At 43.6% G+C, this 16,781-nt stretch overlaps 1 protein-coding gene across 1 annotated transcript in view; it reads left to right on the forward strand.

The window, feature by feature from the left end:
* PGGT1B (protein geranylgeranyltransferase type I subunit beta) overlaps positions 1-6,554 on the forward strand; it is a 33,617-nt gene extending 27,063 nt beyond the window's left edge. The window contains 4 exon segments of the mRNA XM_052700618.1: positions 853-1,037; positions 2,830-2,938; positions 5,843-5,974; positions 5,977-6,554. Coding sequence (XP_052556578.1) covers positions 853-1,037; positions 2,830-2,938; positions 5,843-5,974; positions 5,977-6,032 — 482 coding nt within the window. The 3' untranslated portion in view covers positions 6,033-6,554.
* Positions 6,555-16,781: the final 10,227 nt, after the last annotated feature.

Genomic DNA, 16,781 nt, shown 5'->3' on the forward strand with positions numbered 1-16,781 from the left:
CCCTAGTTGTTGAACTGAATTACAGTAGAATTTAGTCATAGCATTGCTTCAGTTACGGTGTTTCAGCATCAGAATGAAAGGAACTGTAGAGTGAATGGGATTTTCTGACACCAAAGCAGTGTGAGCAACATTGACCCCCAAATCTTACGTCAGCAGTTTGTGTGTGTTACTTCCCAGGCTGTAATTTTGTCATTACAGATAACACTCAGACGACAGTGATACACAAACATGAGTTTCTTTTCTAATTTCTTACTTAGAAACATAACTTGTATTGGTTGCTACCAACTGTACTAATAGTATACTAACAGTGCTTTTTTTTTTCCAATTTCTTTTTTCTTTTTTCAATATATATATGGGGCTTTCTGCTCTTCATCAGGCAGTTCTGTTTTTCTTCTCTTAGGGATTGTATTCTGACACTGCTTTTGACGTCTCTGCTTCAGTCTGATTGCTAACTTCCCAATAGCTTTTCTTCTGTAAGTTTAATATTAAAAAAATGTTTTCTATTGCATTACCATTTATTTGTTCTTGAACTGCTGTGTAATCCAAATTGCACAGCACTGAGAGTCCCTCCGGCTTTAAGAAAATTGATTCAGGCTTATGTGAGCAGTATTTTTTTCCTCTGGTGTTTCTTTTTCCTTCGGTATGTATGATGAAGTAAAGTGCATTTATTTGTTAGGTTTTAGACTTTCATGCTCTTTTAGACTTTCATACTTTTAGAATCCATTGATTTAATTTTTACTACTGATTGTAGTTCTACAAGTTCTACTAAACACTACTTCATTCTGCTTGAGATTATACAGGCTTCTGTGAAAATCTGTACATCTAAACATTGCAACATCTGTTTCTTCACAGGTGGGTCTACATTTTGTGGTATTGCATCACTGTGTTTGATGGGTAAATTGGAGGAAGTTTTTTCAGAAAAAGAACTAAGCAGAATAGGAAGGTGGTGTGTAATGAGACAACAAAATGGCTACCATGGACGACCCAACAAACCTGTAGACACTTGCTATTCCTTTTGGGTGGGAGCAACATTGAAGGTAGCGTACAAAACAAATAAAGGACCATTATGAAATTGTTTTCATTTCATAGAAGTCTTTTCCAACCTTAATGATTCTGAGATCATGAAGTCCAAATATCAGCGCAAAACCTCCATGCCCACTAAAATATGTCCATAAATGCCACATCTACATGGCACCTCAAGGAATGGTAATGCCGCTCTTTCCCTGAGCAGCTTGTTCCAGTACTCCTTCTTTCTGCTAGACTGTGTAGGCATGGGGTCAGGAAGGCCAAGGCCCAGCTAGAACTGGACTTAACAAGGAGTGCAGTGAAGAACAGAACGGAAATGAGAGGTTTCTGTAGGCAAGCAGAAAAGAAAAGTCCAAGAAGGCATTTCACCAGCAGTGAGCGATAGGCAGGCTGGCAACAATAGACAAGGAGAAGGCTAATGAATTCAACAGCTTTTTTGGCAGCTACTCTTCATATACCCCCTGAGCACATGGGGTGGAAGGGGAGCACTGGGGAGCGACGTCCCTCCCATTGAAAGCAAAGATCAGGTTCATGACCACCTGAGGAACCTGAACATTGAAGAGTTTGGGTATCCCAGCAAGATACATCTCAGAATCCTGAGAGAATTGGCTGATACAGTCATCAAGCCACTCTTAATGATATTTGTAAAGTCACAGTAGTCAGGAGAAGCCCACGGTAACTGGAAGAAAGGTGCTAGTGCCTGTTCATCCCCATGAAGGAAAGGATGCCATCCAGAGAGACAGCTAGATAGGGTTAAGCAGTGAGCCCAGGAGAACATATGAGGCTTAATAAAGCCAAATTCAACATCTTGCACCTGGTTTTATGCAATTCCTACTATCAATACAAGGTGGGAGACTAAAGGCTAGAGTACAGACCTGCCAAAAAGGACCTGGGGATACTGTGGATGGGAAGCTGAACATGAGTCAGCGATGTGCCCTCGCAGCCCAGAAAGCTAGCTGTATCCTGGGCTGTATGGCCAGCAGGGCGAGTGAGTGATCCTGGCTGTGTACTCTGCATCCAGATATGGAATCCTCAGTGCAGTAGAGACATGAACCTATTAGAGCATGTCCAGAAGAAGGGTCATAAAAATGATCCAAGGGATGGAATACCTCCCCTCTGAAGACAGGCTGAGAGAGCTGGGACTGTGCAGAGGGAAGAGAAGGCTCTGAGGTGACATGAGAATGGCCTTTCAGTATCTAAAGGGGGGGCTGTAAGAAAGAAGGGGACAAACTCTTTAGCAGAATCTGTTGTCATAAGACAAGGAGAAATGATTTCAAGCTAAATGAAGGAGATAAAAGATTGGATATAAGAAAAAAAGAATTTTACAGTAATGGTAGTGAAGGATTGGAACAGGTTGCACAGAGATGTGCTGGATGCCCCATCCTTGAAGACAGTCACGTTGTATGGAGCAACCTGGTCTTCCTGTAGATGTCCTTGTTCATTGGAGGGGAGTTGGACTAGGTGGTCTTTAAAGGTCCCTTCCAACTCAAACAATTCTGTGATGGCTCTGTGATGCTGTTGGCTTCTTGGCCACTTAGGCACACTGCTGGCTCATGTTCCACTAGCTGTTGACAAGCATCTCCAGTTCCTTATCCTTAAACATGATATTTTTTCTTTGCAAGGAGGAGTTTTATCTTTGGCATGAGTACAGAAATGTGCATAGATCTGTGAAGGTCTTTCATCTTGCAAACAGTCTTACCAAGTTAATGCTAAATTGCCCTACGTATCTCCTTACATAGGTACTGTATTTTAATGTTAATAATACACTAAGATTTGGTATCTTACTGTCTAACTTCTTTTCAGCTCTTGAACTTATTCCAATACACAAATTTTGAGAAAAACAGAAACTACATCCTCTCAACTCAAGATCGCCTCGTTGGTGGATTTGCCAAGTGGCCAGATAGCCATCCAGGTAAAATTCCTTTTCAAAATCATTATGAGCATAATTAAAGCTGAAAGTACATTCCAGCAGTCAGACATCTGAAGGATAGAAGGAAAGATTTTTCTCCATTCTACTTCAAAAACTATATTGAAAAAAAAAAAAAAAAAAAAAAGAAAAGAAGAATTATAATGAGATTTTCATGATTTAAAGGGAAAGCAGGTGGTGGTTTTCTAGTTTCTGAAGGAGTGTCACTATCTGCTTACAGCTGGACAGGCTTTTCTGTGTGTATTTAACTGTTGAATTAAATAACATTCAGTGGATAAATTCATGAATGGTTTAAGCAAACTATTTCAGACTGCTTATTTCATTGATAAGGTAATCCTTTTGAAGTTCATTCAGAAGCTGCTATATTTTAAAATAATCTATAAAATAATCTACTCGAAGTATGACCTGTCATAGGGAACCTGCTTTACAGGGGGTAAATGGATGGATAGATGCCCTCTGTTCCCTTGAATGCCGCCTTGGGTTCCTGAGGTCTAGCTATTTTTAAAGCTCTGTAGTATGTAGACCAGTCAGAATCACTTGGAGAAAATAATTCTGTTTGTCATTCATTAATGTGACATTCCTGCCTGAACACCTGCTGTGTCCCATACAACAAGCTTTTGCTTTTCTTACCTTTACTTACAAGAGTAATCTGCTTTCGAACTTGAATGTCCTGACTGCCCAACAGAAAGGGAACAGGCGGTCTGAACTAGGGTACTAAGAAGTTACCAGGTTGTTTTTTGAATGTACACAAGTTTTGCTGGCATTCCAATTTTTTTGTAGCTATGACAACCTATACAATGTGTGCCTTAAAAAAATTGTGCACCTTCAGGAAATTTTTGTTATTTACTTATTTATCAGTGATATAAAAATCAGTTTGGTACTACTGAATTTAAAAGCTCTAGGATTTTTTCCAAGGGAAGAAAAGAAGCATGTTTATTGCGAGATTCCTTCATCAGGCAGATGGTGTCAGAAGTCTGTGTGCATGTTTTGGAAGAAGGAAACAAATGTTAGTGCATCTCTAATCTGAAGAATGAGTATAAATGCAACTTTACAAAATTTCTTTCTTTCCATGTATCCGTAATTTCAGTGTCATGTACACAACTGATTTTCCTACAGCCCAGTAACTGAAAAGCAAGCTGTCTGTTTCAATGTTTGTATGTTTTCCACAACCAAGATTTCAGACTTCACTAACACAAGCATTTGTGTTGTGCAGCATCGCTGTTGTCCAAAGCTCTGTTGTCAGAAAAAAGCAATGTGAATCAAAACACAACTGTTTTCTTTATAATGATCTCTACGTTTCTCAAACGTAGGAATGGTTTCTGTCTGATAAACCTTTGGAATATCACAGTGGTAGCATAGTATTATTGCTGTTTTGTCGAGGTGGCATGGGTGTTGGCTTTGTCATTCATTCTTCAAAACAGAACAGAGCACTTAACAGTGTTTTATTAAGTTCTTTATTTACTGATGAACTTGACTGATCGTGCCTGTGTTGGGATAGTGTGCCATGCAGTACAGTGTCATGTTCAGACATGAAAGAGGAAGGGGAAACTCTGAGTTGCACCATTTGTCTTCCATGTAACCTTTATGTGTAATGACCCCTGCTCTCAGGAGACTGGCTGGGCATCTGCCTACCAATGGGAAATAGCAAATGAAGGCCATGTTTTGCTCTGCAGGCACATGCTGCTTTTGCTTTGCCTGTTGATACCTTTATCTCAGTTGAGTAGTTTTCTCACTTCATCCACTATCACACTGGTGGTGGAGGAGAAAAAGAGAGAAAGCAGCTGTGTGGTGTTTAGCTGCTTACCCAGATCAAAGTGCTAGAACACATACCTAAAACATTTGATTTTATTTTTACTATTTCAGACTTAGGTGTAAATCATGACTAGATTTAATAAACTTTTATGTTAATACATATACTGCTGCATGACCCTGGGCAGTTGTGCAGCAACTCTTGTGCATGTCATTTGTTTTTTGTAAATGATAAGAAGTTACAGCCTGGTCTAGTTTGAATGAGGAGGTTGGTGGCCCTGCCTGTGGCAGGGAGGTTGGAGCTTTGTGATCTTTGAGGTCCCTTCCAACCCAGGCCATTCTGTGATACTGTGAAACAGATGAGTGCGCAGACTTCTAAAGGTGTTTTTGGCAGGACTATCAAGTATTAAGTTGTAATGGATTTGCACATCCCTTGAACTTTTGATTAAACCCACCAAATGGCCATATACAACTGTTAGCTTTGTATATGGTTTTTAGTGCACATCAAGTGCAGCTGTCTGCAGGTGTTAATATACTGCACCTCCTGAAGCCAAGTTCTCCCTGTCTAACATATTCAACTGCATGGTCAGTTATCAAGCCACTTCATTAATTTCTGTCTTAAGGGTATTTGCTCATGAAGAGAAGACAGGTAAAATGGTGGTATATATATATTCAAGATATTTATAGATACATCTATTTAAATATTCTGTATTTTATATTTCTGAGTCTTGCTGTTTGACAGCTTTTGCTGCCTTTGATTTTTTTTTTTTTTAATCAACAGTCCACTACATAGTCAGTCAAAAAGCTCTGCTGTGTTTGGGGAAAAAATATTTGCTCTGTTGAAGGAAATAATTTCTAGCTCTTCAAATTCTTTTGTTTTTTGGTTTGAGCAATAGGAAGAAATTACGTAGTGGGCAAAAATTGCTCTAACATAAAACATCTCTGTCTTAGAGATTGTATAGCATGAGTTCATGCTGGAGGTTTTGAGCAGAAATTGTTTATGTCAAATCTCACACGTCAAACATAGCACGTAGATGTTTTCCTGGTTGGATTATTCAGGGTGCTGGATTCCAGGAGCACTTGTCTGCTACAACCAAAAAGGCGCCTGACTTCATATTTCATTTTCTGTCCTGCTTTCAGATGCTTTGCATGCCTACTTTGGGATCTGTGGCTTGTCACTAATTGGAGAAGCTGGTATCTGTAAAGTTCATCCTGCCCTGAATGTAAGCACAAGAACCTCTGAGCGCCTTCACCACCTTCACCAGGTGTGGAAAACAAGGACTCTAAGCAGTGTTCAAACAACATGCACATCGCTACACGACTGATTTAGACTCAAATTTAGTTCTGGTAGCATAATTGTAGCCCAAGGTTAAAAGCCATGTATAACCAATGTGCTCTTTTAAGTGCTGGAGTCATGCAATCAGATCTGTGTTGCTGGCATTGCTTTGATAGGGGATTACCTTCAGCAGGTTACTCTGCATTGTGGGAAAAAAGGAGATACTCTGATTACATAGGAGTTTGTCACTGCAGACTGTAAATGGCTCTTCAAATGGCTTTATGTCTAAGAAATTCCTTGAGGCAATTCAAATTCATTTTTATTTTATTTTTTAAAACTTGTGCATACTGTGTCAAAGTATATAATAGCAAAGTATTTTCAAAATCTGTTTACATATCATACAGTATAGCACAAAACCTTGGGGATCTTTTTGATTTTAATGTCTTACATATTTTTGGGTAGAGAATCTCCCATATTAAATCTCAGTTAAAAGTTACCTTTTACTGTCTACTTTCAGATTCCATAAACTTTGTTAAAAAAAAAATCAAATAAGTACAAATAAATTATTTTATTCAATATTCTGGACTTCTAAAGTTGTGTGGCCTTACTAAATGAGTTTTACAAGTCTCCTGAGTGCCTGCTGCATGGATGCGATGGATTGTTAGCTCAAATGTCTTCATTTGAAAATCTGTCTTCATGGGATATTAGTGAGAGCGTGCTGTATTGATACAGGGCATGAGCTATAGTTGCTGAGTTTTTGTCTTCTTGGTCTCTCTTTGTCTAATTCATTTCTGAATTTATTAAATGTCAAGGACCTGTTCCCTTGTGAAGCAAGAAAACTATTTTTTCTACTGAGCTGTAGATCTCAACATTAGTGCTTTGGTTTTGGGGTTTTTTTTGCAAGCCTGTCACATGTCCTGGCTGAAGAACTGTCAACACAGCAACAGCATCAAAGAGCACAGAGCATGAAATCCTCCCAGTGCACTCCCCAAAGGCAACAAAAATCCCACACTACTGCTTGGTTTCTGAAGCAGTGGTGAAATGCCTTCTTTGGTAACTGCAGTGCTAGACCAGCCTTTAAAAGTTCATCAGAGGACAAAAAGTAGTAATTGTAGGTAACTGAAGAATGAGTGTGATCCCAAGGAATTAAAAGGCGTGTCTTAATAAGCAGGAATTTTTTCAAGGAAGAGAAAATCTGTGTGAGAGCAGTCTTCAGCCTCCAATTTTTGAGAATTCCAAAAGCATGCGAGGGGAAAGGTTTGTGGCAAAGAAAGAGCATTTGCTAAACCTGGCTGTTCAAATGCGCATGCAGGAGAAAGGAGCAGTATGCAGAGTCTTGTGTTTTGTCAGTTGTGGTTGTGTATGTGTGTGTGTGAAGGTGGCTTCCTTGTGAACTCTTACAAGCAGTGATAACTAGAGTGTGGGTGTTGGGACCAGGAGGCTACTCTCAGGTTAGAACAGCAGTGAGCTAGCAGTGCTAGGGTTAAAATACCCTTATAAGACAGCCTGGAGGCCTTCGTGCAGATATTTCTATAAGAGCCATTGCAGAGTTTCCATCCAGCAGCATGTGTTACACAGGCTCTGCCCCTGTGAGAGAGTATCCTTATCATTTTACCAGGAATCCACAAAAGCACAACTTGAAAGGAAAATGCCTTGAAGGCAAGGCACATCTTTTATGTTTGTTACCTCAGTGCAAAGTGGGAATGGTAGTTATACTGCCTGGGAAGCTAAATATACTGAAATGCTGTTGGAATTTCCTACTTTAGGGTAATTTGGAGATCTTCCTAAGCAAAGAGCTGTATTTATTTGGTGTTAAACTTCCATGAGTCTTCATTTAGCAACTTTTTTTGAATTATTACCATACCTTACAAAATAAGGCTCCTTCAACAAAGTTACATTTTAATTTTGAATCCAGCCTTTGTACTGCTTACCATACCATTATCATAAAGCCTCCTTTATCTTCAGCCTCGTCATGGAGGAGCATCACACTGATAGGCATCTGTATAAACCTCCTGCCCAGGGAAAGTACATGGTTTTCAGCAGGGCTGTTGTTTCACGTTGGATTGGACTGGCAGCCAAGAATAACGTGCAGACAGGCAGGTTATGCTGCCGTGGGGCAGTTTGGCAGATTCTACAGAGCCCTTGTAGCCAGTGTTTTTACCAATGAAAGTTCTTTCATTCTACCTAATGGCTCTTTGTTTCTCCCCTTCTGTCTGTAAGCTCACGTGAAGGACCGTTTTGCTGGTAGGGCTGTTCAGCTGCAAGGCTTTCCAGTACAGGCACTAGGCTTTCCCATGCTTCTGCGTGTGGCTGGCTGAAGCAGCTTCCTGACACTAGCCTTATCTGGAGCAAGCAGGGATGTAGTAAAGGAAGCCTTTTATTTTCTGTCTGTAAAATGTGCTGTGATGTCAGCTGCTCTGCTGAAGATCTGTGTGCTGCAAATGCTGACAAGAGAAGGCCTTAGTCACGAGCTGATTAATGTCCTCTTTTTTTTCACAGTTTTTTTCATCCATCCCAGCTCTAGATTAAAATAGTAGGCAGAAAATAATGCAACGTTTCTAACAGGTGGGAGAAGCGTTTGTCTCGAGGAAGCCTCTGGAAGCATCCTCCCCCTGCAGAGCAACATGCACGTGCCTTGTTGGACTTTCCTTCCCAGCAAAGGAAAGCAGCTGTGACTTGGTGGGAGCAGTGCGCTGTAGCTGCATCAGAGGGGAAACGTGCCCCTGCCAGGCTGCTGCATCACAGAGACAGATGTCAGTAGGGCTCATCTTTCCTTTGTCTTCACCCAATTTCCTTGTCTCTGATTTAATTAGATGAATTATCTAAACCAATAAGACCAGTAATTAGTACTCAGGTGTTTTAATTTTTGTTAAAATCGTAGATACCTGAAATTATGTTGTCAAACGTGATTAAATGTAGTAGCAGAAATGCCAATTATATTATTTATTCATAGTATGCATCATTACATACTTTAGCTGATTCTGTATAAATATGTAATAGCATACTCAATACATTAAATATTTATAGTAGTCTGGATACTTGACCCATATTCCTTAAAGAGCTTCTTAGGAGCGTGTGGGGCTGTACCAGTGTCATGTGGGACAGTGGAGAAGAAAGCACCAGACAATTTTTCATGTAACACAGATGCAGTTCTAGATCTGTGACTATATCAACGTATCTATACAGGTAGATACAGGGATATTTACAGATTATATAGATACAGATATAGATAGATACCTGCGGATACTTGAAAATGACAAAAGGGCTGAAGACAAGTCAGAGCTGCCCTTTGCTGAATACAGAACAAAAAGTCTTCCTCCAAAATACTGTGAACTTGAAATTCTCCTTTTAATGTTACTGCATTTGCCTTAACCAGAGCACCTGCAGCCAAAAGTAACAGGAAATGTGAAGCAAAGGCTAAGGATGCACACGCAAAAATACAGACCACAGCCTGCACAGGCAGCTAACCCATGAGGAGGGGTTCACGTTAACCTGAGAAAACAAGCAAACTGCCTCTAACATGTGCATGTAGCTGGAAGAAACTCTTCTGTGAGAAACTGCTCTGCAGCTCTAACCAGGTACCCTTATCCTCCGTGAGTGATCTCGCTTATCTTGATAGGTGATGCTTTATTGCTTCCTTCTGTTATGTATATGGCCACAGCACCAAGGAGGCACTCTGCTGGCCAGCTGCCACTGGCAGTGAGCGCTTGGCAGAGACTCTACCAGCGTGCCATCTCCAGTAATGTGAGCACCTCTCTGTTAAACTGATGAACATGAACTTGCCTTTCCTTGGGATCAATAAACCTTACTCAGAAGCCCAGATGCTTTTGCACTGCAGGGTGAGACTGACCTTTCTGTGAGACGTAGCCTTGGAGATGCCTCAGTATGCGGTGTGGCTTATTGCTGTTGGTAAGCTGTATTCAGTGTTACGTGTTTAATTATCTATTTGGTTTTGCCAGTATCCATCAGAACGACAAATGCAAAAATCAGTCAAAAATCATTCCAACCATCAGAAGGTGTTGTGCATGGCAGTTTTTCTTCTGCTAGTGACAGTTCCCATCATTACCACTGCGCGAAAGAAAGCTATTTTCATACAATTCACAAAGTGCCCTGTGAGATGGCAGTGCATCTGCATTTCACCCATGAGTTCATTACTTAGGGACGTTATCAGGAGACTCCCTAGGATGAAATTGCTAAGAGAAGCTTGAGAACTATCAAAAGGGACATCAGGGCACTGGGACAGTTAGCTGATGGAGCAGCTTAACTCAGTGTCCGGCCTGATGTCTGTGGATGGGTTTCACTTATCTTAAAGAGGGAAATAGATCCTAGCCCAGGAGCTGGTAGGGCTCACTGAAAGGGCTTTAGACTAGGTATGAAGGGGTGTTAACACAAGGCCTAATAGAGATGATCATCCCTCTGTACTCAGCTTTGGTAAAGCTGCGCCTCTTGTATTGTGTTCAATTTTGGGACACTCAGTATGAGAAAGACATCGAGGCCCTGGAGCATGTCCAGAGACAGGCAGTGAAGCTGTGAGGGGTTTGGGGCACAAGTCTTACGGGCAGCAGCTGGGGGAACTAGGACTGTTCAGTCTGGAGAAGAGGAGGCTCAGGGGTGAGCTTATGGCTCTCTATAACTACCTGAAGGGAAGCTGTGGTCAGGTGGGGCCGGGCTCTTCTCCCGTGTAACTACTGATAGAGTGAGAGAGAATGGCTTCAAGTTGCACCTGGGGAGCTTCAGGTTGGATATTAGGAAAAATTTCCTCTCCAGAAATGTCATCAAGTACTGGACTGGTCTGCCCAGGGAGGTGTAGAAGACACTTTTAGATGTGGTACTAAGTGGCATGGTTCAGTGGGAAATACTAGTGGTAGGTGGATGATTGGAATAGATGATCTTGGCAATTTTTTCCAATCCTGGTGGTTCTATGGCTCTACCATAAAAGAAACGCCCCTTCTCTCCTCAGCACTGAATTGCTGCTGTCAGCTCTTTCTGTATGGCAATCTATGGTAGTGCCTACGTTGGGCAGATTTCCTCAGGGCATGGTGACCAATGAACTGGTGTAGTGCGCAGGTGTATGGTGGAAAAAGGCCCTTCTGAGGACTGCTACTGAAGATGCATGTTTGAGTGGATCATCTGTATTATGGAAATCGGAAAATACTGCATAATCCCAGGGGAGGGGAAAACAACAACAAAAACCTATCAGGCTTTGTTGCACAGACGAACTCAGAAGAGCAAACTTAGATGGAAGAGATCAACCAGAAAACCTAGAGCTGTCACTGCTGCCGTGGGAGAACCAATGCAACTCACAAGCCAAGAAACATTCATTTCCTTTATAATTTGCTTTCCATATCAGTGTGTCAAGGTAAGTGTTGTGCTGTGTGATGTTGTATAAAACTATACACATTCATTTACTTACGTGGATAATAGGGCCCAGGAGCCTTGCTTTTTTGGAGATGCTCCCTGTCTAAGAAATGAAGGAAATTAAATCTCTCTGCTGTTTCAGTTCAGCAAAACATGTTTGATAATTTCCTGATAACCAGAGTTTTGAATTAATTTTCACATATCTAGGTTCCATGGAAGAGAACCAACCTGAGAGATGAAACCAAGGGACAGAAGAATAAAAAGCACATTCCTATCTGTGATTTATGTGGAAGTGAGGAGAGGTTCCCAGCTGTTTCTGTCCCTCAGCATCATCTCACAAAGTTTGCAAAGTTTGTTTAGAGCATGAAAGGCGGCAGCAGTAGCCAGAAGGGATCACGGCCCACAGGCTGCCAGCTGTGACACAAAGGTGCCCATCTCTCTCTGGACCTCCAGATGCACCTTCTCCTCTCAGCATACTGTTGGGTGAGGGAAGGTGAGCACAAGCTTTCCTTCATCCCGGGCGGGCAGACCATTACCTCTGACTCTCTCTGTGGTCTCATTGCCCTTGGTTGACTTCATGACCAGGGTTGCATTTACATCTCCCTGCAACGACCTTGGATAGGACTCCAGCACGCTCCTGCTCTAAGAACAGTTTGGTGGTGGCTGTGACATTGGCCAGTCTGTCAGAACAAGGCATGGGCAGGTGGAAGGAGGGAAAACAGGAATCTCCCCTTCTCTCTAAAGCTCCTGCAGTTCAGCCCAGGCTAGCCATCAACCGCATTGTGTAGCAGAAAAACAGAAACCACTGTGGTATGGCAGAAAACCTTGAGTGAGCAGCAGACACCCGTGGCAGGAATCTCACCATGCTGGTGCGATTCATGGCCTGACAGAAGCACATGGCAGCCTGATGGAGTACTGGCGCTGCTTATCTCAAGCCGCAGCCCTGTCTCTGGCCGAACAGGCTCTATTGCAGAGGGCCACTGAATGAAAGGCAGCGATGGTGAGCAGGAAGGGCTGTGAATTTCTCAGATTTTTGCACAGCCTCTCATTATTGATCAGAATAATCCAGGTTTATTTGCTGCCAAGTTCTGGTTATTATCAGGAAGTTCACATCAATACTGCCGTACTGCCATTGTACAGCAGCTGCCTGGGCCACAGCTGATGTGGGCCCTGCAAGCCTCCCTGCCTCTGGCTACACTTATAACCTCCAAAATTACAGTGTCTTGCACATGTGCCATTACTGAGATGGAATTAGAGCAAGAAAATACCTTGCATGGAGTTAAACTATGAATGATGGGCTAGGAAGTGATGGTCCCCTGTGTGTCTGACTCTTTACTCCTAGTCCATTTGCAGAAAAGCAGTGTGGGAAATGCTGAAAGCCTGCCTCTGTGCCAATAACAAGCTATGTGATTAATGAGCCATCTGATATATGTAATTCTACAGTATCTAGTAGCAGAAAGGTTTCCTAGCTATTCATGAGTCCAATTCTTGAGAAAGAAAGGGTGTATTGTTTCAGTGAGCAACCTGCAGAGAGAATCTGGTGTAGCATTACTACCATATCCATAAGCTCAGGAAATTCAGCCTCAAAGGGATATGCTATACTGTTACAAAACACCCTTTGACATGTTTTCACTGTGCAGGGGTGATGTGCTCCACAGGCCACCTGATATCAGAACTGAAGCACAGCGTGCCCCTTACCCGCTCACTCTTGGAGACCGGTGGGTTGGGTGCTCTGTCCTTCACCACCAGACCTCAGGCAGCTGCTGCTGCGGCAACCTAAGACTGCTAGAGGAAGAAACGAGTCATGGCACGCTGAAATGGCATCATGCAGGCAGCTGCAGCGGAGGGAGGTGTGGAGCAGGGGTGTGACATCTGCCATGTCTCCAGCATCGTTCACCAGCCATCCCGCATGGTCTTTGCCCACCCTGTCTGGATGGAGCATCCCAGTGTTTCCCAGCAGCTTCCTGAGGGCTGCTCTCCTCCAGCAGCAGGTACTGAGCTGCCTCAGCAGCATACAGGCATGCTGTGTGCATCCCATCTCTAATGGCAGCACCAAGCCTGAGACACAGAAACAGATAGTGGAAGTTTTCTTCCTGCCTAACTGCCCCAAAGACACGCCACCAGCCAGGGAGACTGCACACACAGCTGCGTGCCTTTCATTAGCAGAAGTTCTCATGTGCAAATGTATGCCCACATGCATTTTCAAAACAAAACCTGGAATTTCATCAGACCAGGTGGTGCCTCAGGACAAGCGCACCGCCGTGCACCGCTGTGCACCTCGCCATGCGCCGTGCTCTGGGATGCACATCCGAGCCGTCCCTTTGCCCAGCAGCATGCCCACCGCTGGTCACAAGCTGTGGGCTGCAGGCAGCACCGAGCCCACCTGCACAACAGCACTTGGCTGCCATGGCAGCACCCAGCCAGCCACCGAGCCCACCGTCAGCCCAGACCAGGCTGTGGGTGCCAGAGATGCCTGCCGGGCCCCCGCTGCTCTCGGGTGAGAGCTGTGCCATGCTGGGGATGGCTGGACATGGCCACTTCGAGTACCTCGCGGAAATGTTGGAGTGGGGCAAGGTAGGGACCAGGGCTCCCTGGCAGAGGGTCGGTTGGTGCATGGGGGTTTCCTTCTCACTGCAGCCTTTTCCCTGTTCCCTCTGTTGTTCCATTCCGTTCTATTTTTGAGTACTTGCATTTTGTTGGCTCACTTAACCCACGCAGCACTCTTGTGAGGCTGTCAGCTAAACCCCAGCAGAGGTAATGGTGCTGAGTTGGCACCAGGCTTTTCAGCAGCCCTCTGCACTGGCAGTTTGTCCCCATGCTAACCAGTGAGTGCCATTGACCACACCATGTCAGCATGGTACTGGGTGCTTTTTCTGTCAGTCACAACTGGGGTGTAGGCAGTGCTGGAGAAGAGAATGTCACCAGCAGGAAATGATTTGGAGTTTGAAAACATTTTGAGGGAAACTGACATGTGCATTTCTTACAGAAAGGGGGAAGAAAAAAACAGCTTCTCGTATCTGCTGTTGCACGTAAAAAAATAAAAGAGAAAAGAAAGAAAAAAACAAAAACAAGAGGAAATACTTCTCTGCTCATTCAGAGGTTCTACTGTGATGGGTTTAAAAAATATGAAGCGGGCACTGCGTTTTTTAGCTTGTGCGATAAACAAAGGTGTTGGGAAGATTCTGTTTGTTCTGGATGCATTCCAGAGGCAGACTGCATCACCTCCAAAGATGTCTTTGCATGCAATTGTTTATGCCCACCCTGCCCCTCTCCCAAGCATTGTGTGCACCCTTGGAGCTAGGTGACAGAGGGGTTTCCTCCACAGTTCTCTGCTTCTCCTTAGCTGGGAGCAGTTCTGCCTGAGGCTCCAGGGCCAGTTTGGACAGCCAGGTCTTGCTCCATCTCATCTACTTTATGGATGGATTTTTTAGGGTGACACCCTTTACGTTGCCAGTCCAGATCTATCTGAGGCACTTCAATGCAAGCAGCCCGATTCACATGCTTGTTGTTCTTATGTTCTTTGCTGGCCCAGTTCTGGGATAAATGGGCATCTATGTGATGTATTTCTACTACTGTATTCTCTGCCTGGGCAGCAATGTCTTTGCTCAGTGTCATATGGTATGGAATATCGCTTTGGCCAGTTAAGGGCAGCTGTGTTGGTTCTGTTTCCTCCAACTCCTTGTGCCCTCACAGTGCCCTCAGAGGAAGGCCAGTGTGGGCAGCTGAAACATCCTTGGCTCTGTGCAGCACTACTCAGCAGCAACTAAAACCTCCGTGTGCCATCAGCATTAGTTTTTTTCCTAAAACCAAGACATAGCATCATACCAGGCACTGTGACGGTTATCAGTGTTGTCCTGATATCAGAGCAACAGCACACAAAATTATAAAGGGTTTCAGGCAAGAAACTCCTTTTTCCCCTGATTTCCCTGTGAGGAAGTAGCATGCTTCCTTGTCTCTTGCAGCTGTGCAGCCTGTGCTGGCAGCTTGAGTCAGGCTTCCCTCCATAAGAACATATGCTGCGATAGACAGCCGAGTTAGCACATCAGAGTGAAATGTGTGTGTTTATTGAAAACAGCTCGGTGCTTTGCACACAGAGCATCACCCTGCCAAGCCTCATCCCCCGAGATTCTTGACATTCATGAAGGAAAGAGGAGTCGCAGCAGCTGCTTGGCCTTAGCAGACTTTCCATAGCAACGGCTGCTGTGTGTGAGGCTCTGCGAGGCCCTGTGCAGAGGCCTCTCACCTGCTGCATTTCCTTTTGCATGTCACTATCTTCAGACTGGGGTTTTAGATTACAGATCCTTTATAGTTTATTGATGTTACCAGGAGCTCAGAGATACTCTGCTGGGACAATGAAGCTTCTTTCTCAGGTGACATAAATCATGCCAGCAAAAGGACACTTTTGCACAGTAAACCATATGTGCATGGGGGCAGGGTATTATTGCTTAGAGACCGCGCTGCTCCAGTTTTCCCCTTCCCATCCTCTCACATCAATCAAGTTGTTGAAACACAACTTTACAGGATTAATGCGCTGTGCATTAACTGCTGAATGGCTGGTTTTCATGCAAGGTACTCCTGCTGAAGAAAGAGGATGTGCTGGCAGCACCTTGCAGCCACACTCTGCTCTCTGCAGTGATGTCCCAGGGGTACGGTTCCCCATATGTCAGATCCTGGAGGCTGGGAACATGATCTCTTCTGGCAGTCATACTGTTTTTCCACTTGACTCGTCAGCATCCCAACCAGGGCAAATCATTGCATAGTGCCATTCCCCAGGGGAACACTGCTTCACAAACTTGTTGTCTTTCTGTCTTTTGCTATTTTCTCATTCATTCACACCGCTCTGCTGTCTCTTCCTACTCTCACTGTGGCTTGTGATTTATAGCAAACAGTTTAAATGATATTTCTCCAGAAAAAAAATACATCTAGAAAAATGGATGCTACCAGAAACAAGCCCGAAACTCCACATGATATGGACACAAGAACCTACTGAAAATAATGTTAGGAGCATTTGAAATTCTTCCTGCTCTCCACTCTTAACCTGCTGAAGGCTGCTGGTCTGCCCTGCTGCCTTCCCTCCTTTCTTTCTGGTCCCATCACTGTCATCATGGGGAGCCCAACTTTGCCTGTCCCCTTCCTCGTCAGCAGCTCTGAGAGCCCTGCCATCTTTCATGTCTGTACTGCTCATAATCTTAACACCATGTCTCCTCTGGGGTCAGAAAATGAGTCCATGCATGAACTTCCTGTAATTTGAACTTCTAAAACACATCCACCTTTTCAATTTCAAACCCTTTAAAAATAACTATTACATTTCATTTCTGCTAAACAGTGATATTTGTTAGGAGATACAATATTCTTCTGCGCAGAACTGTAGGGCATTTGGTCTGAATTTCATACAATTCTGGGAGGCCTTTTCATGGCATTTCTTTCATTTGCTCAGCAAGTGAT

The sequence above is a fragment of the Tympanuchus pallidicinctus genome, unplaced genomic scaffold, assembly GCF_026119805.1.
Source record: "Tympanuchus pallidicinctus isolate F22 unplaced genomic scaffold, pur_lepc_1.0 scaffold4, whole genome shotgun sequence".
NCBI lineage: Eukaryota > Metazoa > Chordata > Aves > Galliformes > Phasianidae > Tympanuchus > Tympanuchus pallidicinctus.